Consider the following 22,346-nt stretch of genomic DNA (forward strand, 5'->3'; position numbering starts at 1 on the left):
AAATCATCTTCTAAAATGTCTCAAACTGTTTCACCCAAAAAATCCCTAAAATATCTCAAATTGTTTGGCCCAAATAATCCCCTAAAAGTAATTTCTGCGTGTTCCTTTGTTACGGCACGTTTGAAATTCCCAGGAAACCATTTCCCGCGTAAAATATATTCAATTTGTCTTGATCTCGTATGAATTTCTGAAAAAATCTAAGGTGTTCCTAGTTACACTATTATGGCTTCGATAGAATATTAATATTTATCTCTCAGACCTAAATACCAGAGAAGCCATATTTAAAAATAGAATATTAATTTATCTCTCAGACCTAAAGACCTGAGAAGCCATATTTAAAGATGAAATCCCCTCATGATAAAATTCCCCGCCAATTATGCATATCAATTTCTCAGAAATCCTGTCCCCTTTGTAGATCAATCAATTTCTCAGAAATCTAGTCTCCTTCGATTATGTAAATCAATTTCTTAGAAATCCTGTCCCCTTCGATTATGTAAATCAGTTTATCAGAAATATAGTCCCCTTCCTGGATCAACAAACCATGAATAAATTGTGTATCCCCTGTATCTATTGGGTCCCTCCTACTATATATGCCCTGGGGGCATATCAGGTGTTTATAAAAAGTGTTATTGTTTCCAAAAGAGCTCATTCGATTGGAAATCGAAAGGCCTAGTGCCCTTTTCAATAGTCGAAAGTAATTGGAAGGCTTGAAATTTTTATAGTAAAGATTGATATGGGTATAATGTATTTTTGTTTTTGTTGTTGTTTAGACAAGGGCACTTCGTATCGAAGGAGTTGTTGTGGGAACTTCGAAATGAGCTCATTCGATTGAAAATAGAAAGGGCTAATGCCCTTTTTTATAGTCGAAAGTTATTTGAGGGCAGCTAATCCCCCTTCTACTCCCACCCCCCTACACCCACCCATCTATTTGCCAATCATGTTTAAAAACTAAATGTTGGCTTAAGACAAAATCAAAATACAATGTGATAATGCTAATTCCCAATAAGGCATCTCAGCAGTATCCCAAGAACGACTGAGTGCATCATGTTCAAACTTTCGGGGCTACTTCTGCTCTTAAAATTTAACCAAATCAAAATAGCGTAAGTGTATCCAGGCTATCAAAGAGAGTAAACAGATTTTTTTGCGAATGGTATCAAGTTGTCCATTTCAGGTCAACTAGAGGAGATATGAAACTAAATTCAACAGTACTATTCTTGTCCAGATTTTTAAAAGGGTGTGTGTTGTTAAGAATTACTGAAAATTTTTCTCCAGCACACAAATAGCAGGCCAAACTATAAAGTCTTAAAAAACGGAAAGATTAAAAGTATTATTTTCTTTTTCTCTGAAAAGACTATATCATTATAAAACGAACAGAAATTAATTAAAAAAACTTTTTCCATAAAATAAGTTTTTCAAAGAAAAGTAAAGAACTCCACAAAAAATTAGCAAAAATAAAATCAAATAATCTACCAATCGTGAAACTACCACAAATCAGCATCAATAAATAAATGAAACCCAAAACGAACAGAAATTACAATAATTAACCGAGTCATACTCAAGACGAGCAGAAATTATCATAAGTTGGGCGCAAAACCCCTATGCCTTCCCAAGGCCAGAACAAAATTTGAACTTTACTGAAAAAATACAAATGAATGTGCATTGTCAGTGTAATATACATATACTGAAATTTTGGAATTGAAATTTTAGTATTTTTGGATTTATTAAAGTTATAAAAGTAAAAACTTTTATATTTTTTCAGTAAAGTGCAAATTTTGTTCTGGCCTTGGGAAAGCATAGGGGTTTTGCGCCCAGCTTCTGTTAATTTCTGCTCGTTTTGAGTTTGACTCAAAACGACGTAAAATTCATTAATTAGACGCTAATACTACTGCTACTGCTACCACTACTACTACTACTAATACCACTACTACCACTAGTACCATTAAAACTACTGCTTCTGTAGTGAGCAATACCAAAACCGAGGAAACTGAAATGAACATCTAAGGAAATGTTGAGTTGAACTAAATTAAAATATAATATGTGTGTACATATTTTCAAAGGGGTATATCAGCAATATTTTTGGATTGCCTTACCATATCAAGATGAGACTTCCGGGCCATGATGAGGCTGATGTTCAACTGACCAAAAGGAAACATGTACATGCTACTAATGCAATCACAACAGCTCCTACTACTGTTGCTACGACAATTGATACAACACTATTACTGCTACTACTGCTCCTACTACCACCACTACTACTTTGGTACTAGTTCTATTGAGGCCAAGCATATAGATAATTTATTTGTGACTGAACCGGAAACCTGGTATTTCACGTATACAATTGCAAAAACTGTAAATTAAAAATAAAAAAAAGAAATATACAACAAAAACACAGAAAGGAAAAGAAAGAAAAAGGACTACAATCTAAATAATAAACATATCATTTTAGAAATCAACTATAAACATAGATCAATTTGGACCGTGTCAATGAGAAATTGGATCAACAAAGACCGAGTAAGTTTACAAACACTAAGCAAATACAAATCGAAAAGAAAGAAGATTAATAGATTTAAACACTTCATCAAAAGTGAGCAAGCAAAAGAATAATTAGCACATTCAGAGAGGAGGTGATAACAGTTTTTGACACCACCACACAAGCAGAGTGGAGTGTTGCTTTTCCCGGTTCTGTGTAGGAAGTAATTTAGGTAGCTGTGACCAGTTCTAAATTGGGATAAGTAAGAAGACGGGTCGAACTTCATAAGAGACAATAGGTCATCCTTTTTATGAAATAAGTTCATCGTCCAGCTACTGACGAAATTATTTAACCTATTATACTAATTATGATATATTGCCTTGGTCAAAACAATACGGGGAACAGCAAGAGAGGGAGTGGTATTCTTTTGTATTATAATATCTATTCCCGAAAACTAAGCAGCTAGTTCTTCATTAAAAATACTCTGATCGGCAGAATGGTGAAATAATGCAAATACAGGAGGTGAGAAATTTGGCCAGTTATTAGGACGATTTTTGTTAAGAAAACGTAACAAGGATATTTCAATAACCCGATAATCAGTTGGAAGTACACCAGAAATGGTAGCTATGTCTCACTTGAAGCAGTTCTAAAATATTTGGAAATGAAAATCAGGGAAGGTCTTTCAGCTGATAGTAGGGCTTTCCTTATATGTGTTTCCCTGATTGCACTAATCAGACAGTTCATGGTAACGGTCCGTATGTAAGGAGTGACCCAGCTCAATAGTAACCAAAACTCTAAAAACGGAATTTTGAAACCAGTACATAAATAAAAAATATCGGATTTTTATGCTGATTTCAAACAAACAAGTTTCATCAAGTTTTGTCTTACCCATCAAAAGTTACGAAACCTGAAAAAAATTGCCTAATCTTGAAAAAAGGGGGAAATAACCTTTAAAAGTGATAGAATCTTAATGAAAATCAAACCATCATATTCAGCGTATCAGTCAACCCTACTGCAGAGGATTTGGAGCTTCTATCTGGAAAAATCGGGAATTTTGTATTTTTTGCCAGAAGAAAGATCACGGATGCGTAATATTTGGGTTATTTCTCCAGGAGGGATCGTATCGACTCAGTGGTGCTAGAATATCGCGAGAGGGCTCATTCGAATGGAAATTAAAAATTCTAATGCTCTTTTAAAGTAACCAAAGAAATTGGAGGGCAACTAGGCCCTCTCCCACGCTCATTTTTGTTCCCAAAGTCACCAGATAAAAATTTTGAGATAGTAATTTTTTTCAACGTAGTCGACAAGTTAATAAATATGTCTTTGAAGATGACTTAATCCCGCACAGTCCGCTGGGGATGGGCTGCAATTTATGAAGTTAGCCCATTGTTTACATGTAGTATCGGCTATTGGGAAATATACAGACGTTTTCAGGAGGATTTTTTCTGGTGGGTGGAGTTGTTGGAGGAGGGAGTTACATTGGAGGATATTTCCATGGAGAATATTTTCAAGGGAGAAGGGACAATTCTATGAAAGGTGTGCTGGATTTCCCAGCATTATTTAAAAAACGATCAGAAATTAAATAATAAAAAAAAAAAATTCCAACTGAAAGTAAGGAGCAACATTACAACTTAAAACGAGCAAAAATTATTGCGCATATGAGGGGGTTTACTCCCTAGTCAATAGCCTACCTCACTTTTTACGGTAAAGTTTTTTGAGTGCTTTCAAAAGAGCTATCAATTCTAATTAAACGGCCTTTGTGATTCAGGGGTCATTCTTAAAGAATTGGAATAAAATTTGAACTTTAGCGTAAAGAGTGAGGCATTGACTTGGGGAAAAACCTCCCTCATATACGTAATAATTTCCGTTCGTTTTAAGTTTTAATGTTGCTCCTTACTTTCAGTTGAAAAAACTTGTTCTTTTTATTTAATCCATATAGGAGCAGCATACAGAATAGTACTTTCAGTAACACTTTTGTAAAGCAATCTTAGGGCAGACGGTTTTAGACCCCAAGTTGGAATAGGAATAGGAATTCCAAATAGGAATAGAAGGTTGGAAGATCAGGTCATGGACAAAATTGTTGAAGATAACGAAGCTATATTCAGGTGTCGCAATTGTTAAATTTGATGCTGGAACGCTATAAAATTGAAAAGACCAGTCATTTTGGACTTGTTCTAGATAAAAATAGGAAACAGTGGCACAATTAGTGAAAAGAAAATAGTTAAAGAGAGATGGTTAAAATGTTTTGAAAGGTACTAAACACTGATAAAGTCACAGGAAAAGATATAAAAAATAATAAAATAGTCTCTGACACTTGAGAATCAAAGAAATATTTTGCTTTTGCTAGGGAGAATTGGTGACAGTCTTAAAGCGATAAAAAAAAAACATATGACTCCAGATAGGCCTACCGATAGTGTGGTAAATGATGCTTTTTAATATGGCATTTGCCAAGATAGATAAATTAGAAATAAATTAACCTCTTGGTAAGAAAGAGGATTTGGGTTAGTGGGGTATTTACAGAGACATTAGCTTGGCTTCTGTTGGAAGTAAATTACTTAGTATAATGATATTTATTAGACTTAGAGATGCTGTAGATACGTTTTTAAGACAAGAACCGTTTGGTTTTAGGAAGGTGAGAGGATTCATATGTCCAGTTTTTGCTCTTAAACTAATTAATGAGAAGTTCCTGTATCATTAGACCCCTTTAGTCCTCAGTTTTATAGATTATGAGCAAGCTTTTGAGCTTGCTCACTTTTTGAACTTAAAAAAGGGTATGGAAGCACATTTTCACTTGCATAAAGTAGATTGCTGGCAAAACCTGTTAACTGAATTTCAAGAATATTGACTTTCAAAACTTTATTCTTAAATATATTGAATGGATCCTCAGGTGTGCACTAAATTAAAAAATACTTCATGGAAAACTAAATTGAATTTAACTAATGAGTCCCCCACCCAGTCTAATGAAAAAACAAACATCCCGAAAATGAAAACAAATTTCATTAACATGATACTAAATGGCTGTCTCTAAATTTGGTTCTGACGTAATTTACAAATTAACTTACGTAACGAACTTCTATATTCGTATATTTTTCTTCTGGCAAAAAATACAAAGTTGCAGATTTTTGCAGATATGAGCTTGAAACCTATGTAAAAGGGTTTTCTGATACGCTGAATCTGACGGTGTGATTTTCATTAAAATTCTTTCAATTGTAGGGAATGTTTCCCCCTTCTTTAAAAAATCCGGTAAGTTTTCTCAGGTTCGTAGCCTTTGATGAGTAATACTAAACTTAATAAAATTTATATATTTAGAATCAGCATTATAAGCCCATTATTTTGATAAATTTATTGTCATAAAAGTTACGGTTTTAAAAGTTTGGATTTCTATTGAGCCGTATCGCTTGTTTTTTTTTTATTGTTTTTTTTTTATTGCGTATATGTTATTACGTATATGAGGGGGTTCTCCCCTTAGTCCCCTTATTCCTTATATGAAAGAGGCTGTCCCCTCCTCAACGCCTCGTTCTTTACGCTAAAGTTCGAATATCTAACAACTCTTTTTTTTTTAAAAAATAAAAAACATTAGCGTAAAGAGCGAGGCGATGAGGAGGGCACAGCCACTTTCATATATGGAATAATTTCTGTTCGTTTTAAGTTTTAACGTCGTTCCTTACTTTCAGTTGTAAAAACTTGTTTTTTTTTTATTTAAATGAAAGGGGCTGTCCCCTCCTCAAAATGCGCTCTTTACGCTGAAGTTTTTCATTGTTTAAAAAAAAAGAGTTGTGAGAAAGCCAAACTTTAGAGTAAAGAGCGGGGTGTTGAGTAGGGGACAGCCCCTTTCATATATGGAATAATTTCTGTTCGTTTTAAGTTTTAACGTTGTTCCTTGCTTTTAGTTAAAAAAAACTTGTTTTTTTATTTAATTTTTGAACGTTTGGAATTAATGCAGGTTTTGATTTTGGCTCACTGTACATGAATAATTAAAACGAAATTTGAATATTAATTTTACTTTTATTTGGTCAAATGGCTTTCTCGAAACTTGTTTAATTTTATTTACGAACGTTTTTATTAGTAATAAATATACGTAACTTACGAATTAACTTACGTAACGAACTTCTATACTCATATATTTTTAATAAGTATATTAGAGGGTTCGCCCCCTAGTCAATACCTTGCTCTTTAAGCTAAAGTTCGATTTTGTTCCAATTCTTTTAAAATGACCCCTAATCACAAATGCCGTTAATTAGAATAAATAGCTCTTATGAAAGTACTAAATAATTCTTTGGCTTAAAGAGCGAGGTATTGTCTAGGGGGTGAACCCAATCATATACGTAATGTTTCCTGTCGTTTTAAGTTTTGATGTTGCTCCTTACTTTCACTTGAAAACTTGTTTTTTCTATATATAATTTCTGATCTTTTTTTAAATAATGCTGGGAAATTCGGCACCCCCTTCATAGCAATGTCCCTTCCCCCATGAAAACTTCCTTCATGGAAAGATCCTCCCACGTAATCCCCGACCCACCCACCCCCCTACCCCCACTACCAGAAAAATCCCCCCTGAAAACGTCTGTATACTTCCCAATAACCAATACTATATGTTAACATTGGGTAAAGTTCATAACTTTCAGCCCTACCTCCAGGGACTTGCAGGGGGATTCCTTCCCCAGGGGGATTAAATCATCCTAAAAGACATAGTTATCATATTTTCGACCATGTTGAACAAAATGGCTATCTCAAAATTTTGATCGGGTGGCTTTGAGAAAAAATGGGCGTGGGAGGGGGCCTAGTTGCCCTCCATTTTTTTGGTCACTTAAAACGAGCACTAGAGCTTTTAATTTCCGGTTGAATGAGCCCTCCCATGATATTCTAGGTATACTGGGTCGATACGATCACCCCGGGAAAAAAAACCAAAAAAAAAACAAACAAATAAACACGCATCTGTGATCTTTCTTCTGGCAAAAAATGCAAAATTCCACATTTTTGTAGATAGTAGCTTGAAACCTCTACAGTAGGGTTCTCTGATACGCTGAATTGAGATGGTGTAATTTTCATGAAGGTTCTATAATTTTTATGGGGTCTTTCCCCCTTTTTTTGAAAATCAGCCAAATTTTCTCAGGCGCGTAACTTTTGATGGGTGTAATTAAACTTGATAAAAATTATATATTTGAAATCAGAATTAAAATTTGATTCTTTTGATGTATCTATTGGTATCAAAATTCCGTTTTTTAGAGTTTTGGTTACCATTGAGCCGGGTCGCTCCTTACTTACAGTTCGTTACCACGAACTGTTTGAAAAACCTAAAGCCTATTGCGTCATTGGAGCTTCACTGAAAACGAATTATATTACAAATACTTTCTTTTCCAGTTCTTACAGCATTGAAAATGAAAATCAAATTACAGTGAAATAACATCTTTAACTGACGGATCTTTCAACAATTAGTATCATTATATATCAAATATTCAATTTGGTTTTGTTTATGCTTTCCAAGACTGTTCAAGACATATATCTATAGCTATACTTTACTATACGCCCTTTTTCCCCGAATACATCCGATAAAAATTTTGAGGTAGCTATCTTGTTAAAAATGGTTAAAAGATCATATAACAAAACTCCGGAGTCGACACAAGCCCTCAGAGCCCAAAGGCAGGCATTGTAAGCTATGCCCTGGGGGCAAATATGATTCAATGCTCATAAAAACTTCAGAGAGGGCTCACTTGATTGGAAATTAAAAGATCTAGTTCACTTTTTTAGAGTCAAAAGAGATCGAAGGGAATTTAGCCCCCCCCCTCCTTGCTCTCTCTTTCCTCCAATTTTATCAGATATAAAACTTTAGACAGCCATTTTGTTTATAATTTATGCTTTACTTAAAAAAATTCTTTTAAATGTTTTCACTTCGATAACTTTAAGAAATCAAAAATTAATAAAAATGTTAAGGAATAAATATCAGCATATGTATATGTATATTTCAGAAAAGTATAAATTATAATATGGATTTTAGAAAGCATAGGGGCTTAGAACCCTACTCATATTAATTTCTGCTTGTTTTGAGTTTGACTCTGTTATTTATTTTAATTTCTGTTCGTTTTGGTTGTCATTTATTTATTGATACTCATTTGTGGTAGTTGTATGCGTGGTAGATTATTTGATTATATTTTTGTTCATTTTTGGTTTAATCGAGTTCTTTACTTTAAAAAAAAAATCATTTTGCGGAAAATGTTTTCTTAATTAATTTAATCAAAGAATCGCCTTCTGAAGTTTCTCCGACAAGTACTTTCATACAGAGTGCCTTGGCAAAAAAGAGTAAATAAATGAAAAATATATTGCGCCCCTTTCACTCTTTACTTCAGTCTTTACTGTCTATTACTGCAAAAGAAAACTAAAACTTTTAGTTCTCATTCTAAGGGATATTTCTTAGTAATATAGGAGCAATGGCCTTACACAATACCTTTTCTATGTAAAATATGGATTTTAAGTGTTTGTAGATTGAGAGGAGGGTTAAAGCCTCAAAAAAGAGTTCTCTGAAATACTTTATATTGTGTAAGTTTCATCAAGATTACTTGCATTTTTGGGGGTGTTTTCTACATATTAATAAGTTGGTAGACTTTTTTCAGCCTTGTTGCTTTTGATGGATATATTTTAATATATTGTACTTTGTATATGAATCGCAATTCTTTGAAGTAAATTTTGTTATCAATACATCTTTTCTTAGAGTTTTTGTTGTTACTAGTACGAGTCTGTCTTAACTTACAGTTCATTACAACAAAGTACTTGATAAGGAATCAAGCAATGTAGGGGTTTCACCTTCTCAAAATAAAAAAATTAATATTTTATAATACAGTTCAGTATCATTAGAACTCTGAAAATTGGCAAGCCGTCTGTAAAATTATGGTTTAATATAGACACTGATTGACTTACAATGTAGACGAAATTTTTTGTATAACTTTATTGACAGTTTTTAGTGTGTCAAAATGAAGAATATTTAAAGCTTTTTCTTATTATCTTATGAGCCCGTTTTTCTTAATATCTCAAAAGGTACCTGAAGGTATTGCTTAGAGCATTATGATGAGTCTGGCCCCCTTCTATACTATTCTCAGATCCTGTGACTTCTAAAGAGGGTATCATTACCCATGTAATGTAGCAAAATAAGTCTCAATAATCTGGAGAAATTCAATATATGCTATATGAGTTGGGTGCATCTTGAAAAAAGGGGTTGTAAAAATATGAAAATGTTTGTTCGATTTTGGACTTTTTAGCTCACACAAATAAATTTTTACTTTGCGTAGATTACTTCGTATTATGAAAAAACGGAAAAATAAGGTTGATTTATTTCTGTTTTCTTAGGTGTTGCTATTGAAGCAAATGCTCGATCACGATTATGTTAACCGACCGAAGGCATCAACTATAGCTGATCGAATCAAACAAAGCATGGAAAAAATCAAGGTAGATTTTACATAAATATATACTTAAGCCTACTGATCTTAGATTTGAGGTGTTCAGGCGTGCGATTTCTATAACATTTGATTAACTAAATTTGCAAGTTTAATTTTTGATTTTGTTAGTCAAGGCCCGACAGTTAAAATATGTCATAAGCAAGTTGTGCTTTAGCTTAAATAATTTTCCGAATCTGTATATATATTTTGTCTTCTAACAACAGAGCTTAGACAAACATATTTATAGGTAAGATGCATGCTCCTTAACTGACTGCCAATTATTCAACTGTGTTTTTTAGTTTGGTTAAGGATAGAAAAAAAGTAAATTAATTTTTATTTAAAAAGAAATCAGACTTTGTGTCAGCTAAACCTCGGCAATCATTGATAGTTAATCAGGATTGGGAATAAAAAAAAAAAGAATCCCATGACAAATTGAACATAAACGAGAGAACATGGTTAGATCATGAAGAATTATAAAGCTTGTAATAGTCAAAGTAATGAAGTTATCTTGGAAAAGGCAAAGCTTACCCTATTTATTATCAGCAAGGTTCATTGTTTTATTTTATTCCGTTATAATTTTTTAGAACAAATTCTTGTTAAAAGTTGCGAGGTAGCTCATTCAGATAAAAGTGATAAAATGTATTATCCGTTATTAGGTGAAAGCATTTTTTTTGAAAATATTCAAGCTAAGGAAAAGCGTGAGATTAAAGATGCATTGATTTTTGACAAGATAAGGCTGGAGATGGAGTGTATCAACTCTACTCCCATGTTATGTAACTAATTATCGAACAGTGAGTGCCGGATAATGTACTCCACTTTGCAGATGACCTTGGTTTAAGCAACACATGTACTATTTACCAATGTTTTTCAGGCCTAAAAATCACGCAATTTTCACAAAAAGAGGTTAACCACACGACATACGCATTGTTTTAAAAGACAATCAGAGATAAGTTTTTTTTTTTTACCTGATTAGTTTTATTTACCCTGACCCTTGGCACTCTACTTGTCATCTATTTTTGAAAGGCTTTCTCAATAATATTTTTTCATGTCTGTAGAATCAGGACCAACCAGCAGGGTTTGCCACCGGATCAAAAATTTTGTAACGTCCAAACTCTTAAAAACGTAACTTTTGATAGGAAAGTCTATTTTCATGGCAGGGTGCCTTTATTTCACTATAAAGCGTTTAGCGCTATAGGGTGCTATACATCGGAACTTATAAGAAGGGGTGAGGGTAGTTGTTGCCTGTATATTTTGAAAAATGTCTTTTTATGTAACCTCATTAAAATATCCATCTTCCAAGTCTTTCCAATTCTCTAGAATTAGGAACAACAGAAGGGGTGAGGATAGTTGTATAAGAAGGGGTGAGGATAGTTGTTGCCCGTATATTTAAAAAAAAGTCTTTTTATGTAACCTCAATAAAATATCCTTTTTCCAAGTCTTTCCATTTCTCTAGAATTAGGAACAACCAGCAGGGTGGCCACCGGATCAAAAAATTTTGTGACATCCAAACTCTTAAAATCGTAATTTTTGATAGGAAAGTCTCTTTTCCAGGCAGGGTGCCTTTATTTTGCTATAACGTGTTTAGAGCTAAAGGGTGCTATACATCGGGACTTATAAGAAGGGGGGGTTTGTTGTTGCCTGTATATTTTGAAAAATGTCTTTTTATGTAACCTCATTAAAATATCCTTCTTCCAAGTCTTTCCATTTCTCTAGAATTAGGAACAACAGCAGGGTTGCCACCGGATCAAAAAATTTTGTGACGTCCAAACTCCTAAAATCGTAACTTTTGATAGGAAAGTCTCTTTTCCAGGCAGGGTGCCTTTATTTTGCTATAACGTCTTTAGAGCTAAAGGGTGCTATACATCGGAACTTATAAGAAGGGGTGAGGATAGTTGTTGCCCGTATATTTAAAAAAAAGTCTTTTTATGTAACCTCATTAAAATATCCTTTTTCCAAGTCTTTCCATTTCTCTAGAATTAGGAACAACCAGCAGGGTGGCCACCGGATCAAAAAATTTTGTGACATCCAAACTCTTAAAATCGTAATTTTTGATAGGAAAGTCTCTTTTCCAGGCAGGGTGCCTTTATTTTGCCATAACGTGTTTAGAACTAAAGAGTGCTATACATCGGGACTTATAAGAAGGGGGGGGGGGTTTGTTGTTGCCCGTATATTTTGAAAAATGTCTTTATATGTAACCTCATTAAAATATCCTTCTTCCAAGTCTTTCCATTTCTCTAGAATTAGGAACATCAGCAGGGTTGCCACCGGATCAAAAAATTTTGTGACGTCCAAACTCCTAAAATCGTAACTTTTGATAGGAAAGTCTCTTTTCCAGGCAGGGTGCCTTTATTTTGCTATAACGTCTTTAGAGCTAAAGGGTGCTATACATCGGAACTTATAAGAAGGGGTGAGGATAGTTGTTGCCCGTATATTTAAAAAAAAGTCTTTTTATGTAACCTCATTAAAATATCCTTCTTCCAAGTCTTTCCATTTCTCTAGAATTAGGAACAACCAGCAGGGTGGCCACCGGATCAAAAAATTTTGTGACATCCAAACTCTTAAAATCGTAATTTTTGATAGGAAAGTCTCTTTTCCAGGCAGGGTGCCTTTATTTTGCTATAACGTGTTTAGAGCTAAAGGGTGTTATACATCGGAACTTATAAGAAGGGGTGAGGATAGTTGTTGCCCGTATATTAAAAAAAAAGTCTTTTTATGTAACCTCATTAAAATATCCTTCTTCCATGTCTTTCCATTTCTCTAGAATTAGGAACAACCAGCAGGGTTGCCACCGGATCAATATATTTTGTGACGTCCAAACTTATAAAATCGTAACTTTTGATAGGAAAGTCTCTTTTCATGGCGGGGTGCCTTTATTTCACTAGAAAGCGTTTAGCGCTATAGGGTGCTATACATCGGAACTTATGAGAAGGGGGGGGGGGGTTGTTGCCTGTATATTTTGGAAATTTTTTTTTATGTAAACTCATTAAAATATCCTTCTTCCATGTCTTTCCATTTCTCTAGATTAGGAACAAACAGCAGGGTTGCCACCGGATCAAAATATTTTGTGACGTCCAAACTTATAAAATCGTAACTTTTGATAGGAAAGTCTCTTTTCCAATCAGGGTGCCTTTATTTGGCTATAACGTGCTTGGAGCTATAGGGTGCTACACATCAGAACTTATAAGAAGGAAGGGGCACAAGGATGGCACAAGGGTGACCAGCCTTTAGATGCATTATGGATTCCGCTACTGTCTAAGCATTGGCTTTGAGCGGATTAATCTTCCTTTCACTACACTAAACCACGAACACTTGCCACTTTCAATTATACAGTTTGATGGTAGATCCTCACTGGGCCCGAGCAATTGCAAGGGCTAATCCCTAATAAAATCCTCTTTTTTCGAGTCCATGCTAGATATCTTTCAGCCGTGTAAATTTATATTCCTTAGTGTTGGGTGGCGCAGTCGACCTTGCTGGAGGATATCTACCTGATCTCTGAAGGGTATAGACAAGCCTATTAGCAGGTTGAGAAGATTCGTGTACAAAGCTTGGCGATCCCATTTAGGAGCAATTTGTGCTATTTGGTATTTCACAATATTCTAAACCTTCTCTAGAGCCTTTGGGATCAGGACAAATGGGGTAAAGGCATTTCTGTGTTTTTCCAACAAATTGTGGACTCGGGCATTTATGCCAATCGCAAGTTATCTGGAACTAGTGAAAAATACACGTTGATCTTTCAGTTCAATCGAGTTGTAAATAGATTGACTTCGGGTATTCTTTACTCTTTTGACAGGGCTCTGAAGACACTCTCGTTGAGACCCCATTCCTCGGGCAGACCTTTTCCTTCTCGCGACAGTGTGTCTGCTACTATGTTGAGTAACCTGGTGATGTTTCTTGCCCCCAACCGAACGTTAAGGGTCATTGTATTCTTGAAGAGCTTTATGGATTCCTTCTCTAGGGAGAAGGTGTGGCTTCTGCCCTCTTTATTTATTTAGTTGGCTACTGTCAAGTTGTCTGTCACTACCATGACTGCCTCGTCTCATAGCTCCTCCGCAAAGGCTTTGATCTTGTTGGTTACAGCTATCATAAGAAGAGTTCTCAGCTGTCCTGATTATATATATCGAGTTCTCAATGTCTTCCAGGGTTAGATACACCCTCTTTACCTCCAGGTCTACCAGAGATCCGGAAAAATCTGATCCGTCGCTTAGGTTATAATTCTGATTTCTCGCTCAGAATAAACCCAAGTTTCTGCAGAAGAATTAAAATGATCCTTACACTGTTCTGCACTATGGACTTTTCCTAATTGTGCAGAAGCCTGTCTTCCATGTAAGCGAGCAGTTAGGTGGTTTGAAAATAGCAATAATTCACGATGGCTCCGACAAGGTGGCAGAAAATAGCTGGTTTTGAGGCTAGCCAAAAGGAGGGGCACTTTGAACTGATATATTTCATTTTGAAGGTAAACCCTAACCTCATTTTGTGAGTTAGGTCCTTACAGTCGGCTGAAAACAGGAAATCCTTTCCAGAGATGATTATCTTAGTTCATTTCTAATCTCCTGAAACAATACAGGAACTAATTTCAAGACAGGATCTCTTCTCATAAGTATAAATTTGATTAGGTTCTAAAAAGAATATTTGAGGGATGTTGCTGCCATCTCTTGATCGTATCAAAGAATTTCACCAGTTTTGGGATAGTGTCAGGAGAGATGTTCTCTGCCCTTAAAATTTTTATGACAGTACCTAAGGTGAGGTCACTGTTTGACACCATGCTCAGAGCCACTCGTGTGGAAGACTCTTGTGGAAGGCCAAAATTGACTTTCTGTCACCTACTATGAACTTTCTGTTCGTTACTTGTCCAGTTGGTGAGAACAAACTGAAATTTGGGTTGACGTGTGGTGCCTATGAAGCTAAAGGTGCGTCGTGACATTTATATGCTCTTGCTTGGCGAGGTAACTCTTGCTTTTTAACTCATGCCAGAGCAGACCTGTAGGCTAATGCTGTAGGCATTATAACACTATGTAATGATGGTCAGTAGGCTCAAGGCGTCGTGACCTTATGTAATGGTGGGCTGTATACCCAAGGCATTATTACTTTATGTAATGACCGTCTGTCCCCACAACGCGTTATGATCTTATGTAATTACAGCTTGTACACCCAAGGTGTTATGACCTTATGTAATGCCGGTGTGTAGTACCAAGGCGTAATGACCTTATGTAATGACAGTCTGTACGCCCAAGATGCTATGACTTTTTGTAATATCGGTCTTTATTACAGTTATGTAATAAAGATCTCCATTACAAAAAAAAAAACGCCCAAGGTGTCATGACCTTATGTAATGACGACATGTACACCCAATGTGTTATGACCTTAGGTAGTGAGTATTACGCCTGGTATACAAATAATTAAATATACAAATCACTACAAATAAAGCCCAAAAATATTCATCTCTAAAATGTTTTGTTCCATTTTGAGCATGCCTCCAGGGTTGGCAGCTGCCAAAGTCTAAAAAAAGCATAAATCAAGGCAAAAAAAGGGGAGACCTTTACTCAAAGAGTGCAATTCGGAAACAATGAATTGCACGTACGGCGACGGCCTATTCTAACCACTTACACCGCCATGGAAAAATCGGCTAGCAAATTAGCAGGGCTACATGGCAACTTTCAAATTTACATATAAAAATATCTTTTACTCAAAGAAAAGCTAACAAAAGACAAATTGTGCAGCTAAAGTATCGGTAGCTTTTGGAGTTTGGTCGAATTCTGCAACTGGCAGCCTTGGAACTGTGTCCATACCTGCTCTTGCATCACTTGAAAGTAATTACAAAATTATCATGGAATCAATGAACAGATTATCATTAAAAAAAAATTAATATTTAAAATAAAGTCTGGCAGACTCGCTGCTTAAATGAACCTCTAAATAATGAGGTTTATAATAAATATTTTTCTCTTTATAGATAAAAGAAAATGTTTTGCTAGAAATTTGCACGTGGTAATTTTATCTCCAATCTATCCAAAAAATTTGAAATGAACTATAATTGACCGTAGTCAAGTCAAATACCCTAACGTAGCAACAAAAAACTGGTGAACACATTTCTTATTTAATATAATTTTTTTAAACAAATACAATATATTTGGCAACGAAATTATATCCTACATCAACTAAAAGGGCAAGTATATTTATACCCCTATAAAATATTTAAATTAGCCACTGGGACTAAATTCACCTCCAAATCTCTAGAATAACTTACTTCTTCCGAGAAACACATCTATAAGCCAATGCGGTAGATGTTATTTCCTTTTTTAATAGTGTTCAGTACTCCCCAGAACGTTATGGGAGGCAACGCTACTGCGTTCCCTATAGTAAAGGGCATACGCCTCCAATATTTATTATTATTATTTTTTTTCCAGAGGCACTTCATATGGAAGGGGTCGTCGTAAAAACTTCAAAGGGGGCTCATTCGATTCGAAATCGAGAGTTCAAGTGCCCTTTTTAAGGGTCAAAAGTGATTGGAAGGCAACTAACACCCCTTCCACGCCCACCATTTCCCCAAACACTTCCAATCAAAATTTTGAGATAGCTGTTTTGTTCAGCGTAGTTGATTTCCATAAAGAAATTACGTTTTTGAGGAGGACACTCCCCCAAAGCCCTCATGGCAAGGGTTGTAAGTTATGCCCTGGGGATATATAAGGTTTTTATAGAAAGCTTTGTCGTAGAAACTTCAAAAAGGACTCATTCGATTGGAAACTCAAAGGGCTACTGCCTTTTTTAATAGTCAAAAGTGATTGGAGGGCAACTAACCCCCCTCTCACACCCACTTTCTCCCCAAACACATCCAATCAAAATTTTGAGATAGCCATTTTGTTCAACGAAGTCGAAAATTCAGGAAATTAGGTCTTTGAGGATAACAAACCCTCCCCCCCCACTCAGCAGGGCAAGGGGTGTAAGTTATGCCCTGGGGGCATATAAGGTTTTTATAGAAAGCGATGTCGTAGAAACTTCAGAAAGGGCTCATTCGATTGAAAAAATTACATGGGTAGATTGCTTTTTAATAGTCAAAAGTGATTGGAAGGCAACTAACACCCCTTCCACGCCCACCATGTCCCCAAACACATCCAATCAATATTCTGATATAGCCATTTCGTTCAACGCAGTTTAAAATTCTGGAAATTATATGTTTGAGCAGGACACTCCCCCCACAGTCTTCAGGGCAAGGGTTATAAGTTATGCCCTGGGGGCAAATATGGAAGGAATGATCGTATAAACTTCAGAGAGGGCTCATTTGATTAGAAATTGAAATTTCTAGTTCAATTTTTAAGCGTCAAAAGATATCGGAGGGTAACCAGCTTGCCCACCCCAACCCATTTTCCCCAAATGCATCTGATTAAAATTGAGAAAGCTGTTTTTTTAAAAATAGTTCAAAGATTATATAAAAAAAATTCCGGTGTTGACAAAACCCCCCAGGGCCGGCGTTGTAAGTTATGCCCTGGGGATATATATTGGTCTTATGGAAGGGATGCTCGTACTAACTTAAAAGAGGACTCATTTGATTGGAAATAGAAAGTTCTAGTTCTCTTTTTAAGAGTAAAAAGAGATTGGAGGGCAACTAGCTCCCCCCACGCCCCTTTTTCTCCAAATGCACAAAATAAAAATTTTGAGATAGCCATTAAGTTAAAAATTGCTCAAAAGTCAGGTAACAAAAACTCAGGTGTCGTCACAACCCCCCAGGGCCCGAGGGCAGGCGTTGTAAGTTATGCCATGGGGTATATATGGTTCTTATAAAAAAGGTGCTCGTATAAGCTTCAGAGATGGCTCATTTTATTGGAAATTGAAATTTCGAGCTCACTTTTTAATAGTCAAAAGAGATCCGAGGGCAGCTAGCCCCCCCCCCCTCACGCCTTCTTTTTTCAAACCAATCTGATTATAAGTCTGAAATATAAATTTTGTTAAAAATACAGGTCGGATAAGAAAACCTCCGGTGTCAATACAACCCCCAGGGCCCAGGGGAAGGCGTTCTAAGTTATGCTCTAAGGGCATGTATGGTTCTTATGAAAGGGATGCTCATAGAAACCTCAGAGAGGGCTCATCTGATGGGAAATTGAACGTTCTAGTTTAGTTTTCAAGAGTCAAGAGACTTAAGGGCAACTAGTCCCCCCATGCTCTTTTACTCCAAATCCATCCGCTACTAATTTTTAGATAGCCATTTTTTGGAAATTGTTCAAAAATTAGATAACAAAAACTTCCCCCAGGGCCCGGGGGAAAGGCGTTGTAAGTGTTGTCCTGGGGGCGTCTATGGTTTTTATGAAACGGACGCTTGTATAAACTTCAGAGAGGGTTCATTTGATTGAAAATTGAAAGTTCTAGATCAATTTTTAAGAGTCATAAGATACCCGAGGGCAACTAGCCCCCCACACTCTTTTTTCTCCTATCCCATCCGATGAAATTTTTATAATATCCATTTCATTAAAAATAGTTCAAAGTTCAGATAAGACAAATTCCTGTGTCGATGCAACCCCCCAGGGCCCGGAGGCAGGCGTTATGAGTAATGCTCTAGGATCATATATAGTTCTAATGGTAAGGATACTCACATAAACTTCAGAGAAGGCTCATTTGATTGGAAATTGAAAGTTTTTGTTCACTTTTTAAGAGTCAAAAGAGATTGGAGGGCAACGAGCCCCATCCCCCCCCTCCACGTCCTAAATGCATCAGATAAAAATTTTGAGATATAAATTTTGTTAAAAATAGTTCAAAATTCAGATAACAAGAAACTCCGGTGTCGACACAGCCCCCCCAGGACCGAGGGGTAGGCGTTATAAGTTATGCCCTGGGGGCATATATGGTCGTTATGGAAGGGATGCTCCTATAAACTTCATAGAGAGCTCATTTGATTGGAAATTGAAAGTTGTAATTCACTCATTAAGAGTCAAAAGTGATTGGAGGGCAGCTAGCCTCCCCCCGCAATCCATTTATTTTTTTCTCAGAGTCACTTCATATAGGATGGGTCGTCATATAAATTTCAAAGGGGGCTCATTCGATTGGAAATCAAGAGTTCTAGTGCTTTCTTAAGAGTCAAAAGTGATCGGAGGGCAACAACCTCCCCCAAGCCCTTCTTCCCCAAATACATCTGATTAAAAATTTGAGGTATTCATTTTATTTTGTTAAAAATAGTTCAAAGATCATACAACAAAAACTCCTTTAGGTATGGCGATTTCGTTAAAATAGTTCAAAGGTCAGATAAGAAAAATTCCTGCGTCGACACAACCCTCCCCCCCCAGGGCCCGGGGCAGGCGTTGTAAGTATTGCTCTGGGGGCATATATGGTTTTTACGGAAGGTATGCTCGTATAAGCTTCGGAGATGGCTCATATGAATGGAAATTGAAAGTTCCAGTTCACTTTTTAAGAGTCAAAAGAAGTCGGAGGGCAACTAACCCCCCCTCCATACCCTATTTTCCTCGAAATCATCCGATAAGAACTTTGAGAGAGTCATTTTTTCAAAAAAAAACAAAGGTCAGACAACAAAAACTTCGGTGTCGACACAACCCAATAGGGCACGGGGGGAAGGCATTGTAAGCTATGTCCTGGGGCCGTATGCGGTTTTTATGGAAGGGCTGCTCGTATAAACATCAGAGAGGGTTTATTTAGATGGAAATTAAAAGTTGTAGATCATTTTCTCAGAGTGAAAAAAGATCGGAGGGTAACTAGCCCTTCCCGCCCTCCACGCCCTTGGGTTTTTCGGATGGAAAAACCCATCCGATAAAAATTTTAGGTGACTATTTTGTTAAAATTAGTTCAACCATCAGATATTAAAACTCTGGGGTCGACACAAATCCCCAGGGCCTAGGGATTGGCGTTGTAAGATATACTCTGAAATAAATATGGTTCTTATAGAAGGAATGCTCGTATAAACTTCAGAGAGGGCTCATTTGGGCACTTTTTAAGAGTCTAAAGAGACCGAAGGTTAATTAGCTCCCATCACGCCCTTTTTCCCAAAATCATCCGGTACAAATTTTGAGATAGCCATTTTGTTAAAAATAGTTCAAACATCAGATAGTAAAAACTCCGAGGTTGACACAAACCCATTTTTTCACTTTGATATTGTTACTTCGATACCATTTTTGATACTTTGATGAACATTTGATTTTTTTTTTTTAAATAGTTTGATTTTGAAATAAGGAATTTTTAAAAACTTGAAACTTTTTGCGATCAAAAACGAACAAAAATTAATTAAAAAAAAAACTTTTTAAAAAATAAGTTTTTCAAAGAAGAGTAAAGGCCATTTCAAACTTTAGCTCAGAAGATAAAAATACCTTTTAAAATTGAAACTCAAAACGACCAGAAATTACTATTAAAGAATAAATGAAACCCAAAACGAACAGAAATCAAATAAACAATCAATGCAAACAAACATGCAATAGATATTAATGTAAATTAATAAATAAATCTTAAAACGAGTGAAACTTAAATTGAATATGCAAATCAAGCTTGAAACGAAAAAAAATTTCTACAAACAAGACTTTGGGTATCACCTCCTTCTCTCACTGTAATAGTCTAAAACCTACTGCGTCATTGGCGCTTTACTGAAAATTATATGCGTCTTGAACAGTCTTGGAAAGTATAAACGACATCAAATTGAATATTTGGTGTATAATGATATTAATTGTTGAAATATCCATCCGTTCAAGAATTTATTTCACTGTAATTTTATTTTTATTTTCAATGCTGTAAGAACTGGAAAAGAAAATATTTGTAATATAATTCGTTTGTAGTTAAGCGCGAATGACGCAGTAGGCTTTTGGTTTTGATTTACAGTTAAGTAAGGAGGCAGTATCCAAAAACTTGTTTGTAGTGAAACTATATTCTTCCTGAACAACTTTTAAAAGAGCTAAAAAATTAAACCGAATATTTGATGTATAATGATATTAATTGCTGAAAGCTCATCAGTTCAGAATGTTACTTTAATTTTAATGTTTATTTTCAATATTAAGTAAAAAGAAAATATTTGTCATAAAATTGGTTTTCAGGAAAGCGCCAATGACGCAGTAGGTTTTAGACTTTTACAATGAGAGAAGGAGGTGATACCCAAACTCTTGTTTGTAGTAATTTTTGTTCGTTCCAAGCATAATTTTCTGCATGACCTTTGGGGCGTTTTTTTGTGAAGTGGTGTGATATAGGAGGTTTTCCAATCTGATGGTAGTTCTCCAGTTTGTAAGGAAAGCTAGATGAGTCTGCGCAGGGGAGAAGTGAGAACATTTCAGCACTCCTTGAGAAGACTTGGGTGTATCCCGTTTGCTTCTTTGGGTTTGTTAACATTAATTTTATCATGGCTAGTTAAAACCTTTTCTTCAATAACTGACAATTCAGGCATTAGATCAGATTTTAAATCTAATGGTGCTGCAGGGATAGTTAGAAAAAATGAAATGGTGAAAACAGAGGTAAACTGGGTATTCAATACATTAGATTGTCTACTGGGGATGAGTGGGTTATGCTGTTATGTTTGAGGTCAGGAATGGTGTGGGAGTTAGGATTCTTAGCAGAAACATGTCTCTAGAAAGATTTGGGGTTTGTCTTGATATCTGTGGCAAGCTTCTCCTCATGTTCAGACTTCAGTTTCCTAATTGCATTGGATGCAAGGTTCTAAGCCTTTGCATACCTCTGCCAATTTTCCTGTGCTTTCTTCTTTTTGCACCTTTTCCAGGTTCTGGCTTTCCTGATGATTGTTTTCTATGCATCCTTTGTGAGGAATGGAAGTATTTTTGGTGAATGACACAGGAGTGCAACTTCTAAGTTGATTGGAGGGCTTCCTTAACATTTGTCCATGATGTGTGGATGTCAGAAATGATTAGTTCTGACAAGAATTGTAGTTGGGATGAATTATATATTGACAGGAATAGTTCTGACAGGGTAAATTTTGGCAGAATCTCCACTAACCTAACAGGATGTGCTTCTTCTTCTTTTAAGAGCGCATGATGAATAAGGAAGCTGCTAAGTCTTGTTTAAGCTGGGGAGGTATTAATAATAGAATACTAATTGCTCATTTTATGACTAGAAAGTTAAGGGTATAAGTTATAGTAGTATACGCCCCTCTAGAACCAACTGACGGAGATGCTAGGGACTCAGATGAATTTTACTTACAGTTACAGGAGCAAATAGACAAGGTCCCAGGTAGAATTATGATGTTATTATTGGAAGATTTTAATGCCCAGGTTGGTAGAAATAGGGATAGATGGTATCCCAGCCTAAGTAAATTTGGTGTAGGAAAAGAAAACAGTAATGGATACAGACTTTTGCAATTTTGTAGGTATAACAATCTAGTTATAACCAATACGGTGTTTGGTCATAAAATGGCTCATAAGTTAACATGGTATTCAGGTGATGGTAAGACAGCAAACCTTATTGATTATGTTATTGTGAACCGAAGACTGGCAGGATCAATACAAGATACTAGTATATATAGGAGCGCT

The 22,346-nt window shown here is 35.8% G+C and overlaps 1 protein-coding gene across 1 annotated transcript in view; it reads left to right on the top strand.

Moving 5' to 3' along the window:
- The window catches only part of LOC148941091 (interferon-induced very large GTPase 1-like), a 91,053-nt gene that overhangs the window by 56,878 nt on the left and 11,829 nt on the right, over positions 1-22,346 (top strand). The window contains exon 4 of the mRNA XM_089104871.1: positions 9,806-9,904. Within this exon, the coding sequence (XP_088960997.1) occupies positions 9,806-9,904 (99 nt within the window). The remainder of the gene's footprint in view (positions 1-9,805; positions 9,905-22,346) is intronic.

This window comes from Artemia sp. Qi Xiang Cuo, chromosome 19 (genome assembly GCF_049724085.1).
Source record: "Artemia sp. Qi Xiang Cuo chromosome 19, ASM4972408v1, whole genome shotgun sequence".
Lineage (NCBI taxonomy): Eukaryota > Metazoa > Arthropoda > Branchiopoda > Anostraca > Artemiidae > Artemia > Artemia sp. Qi Xiang Cuo.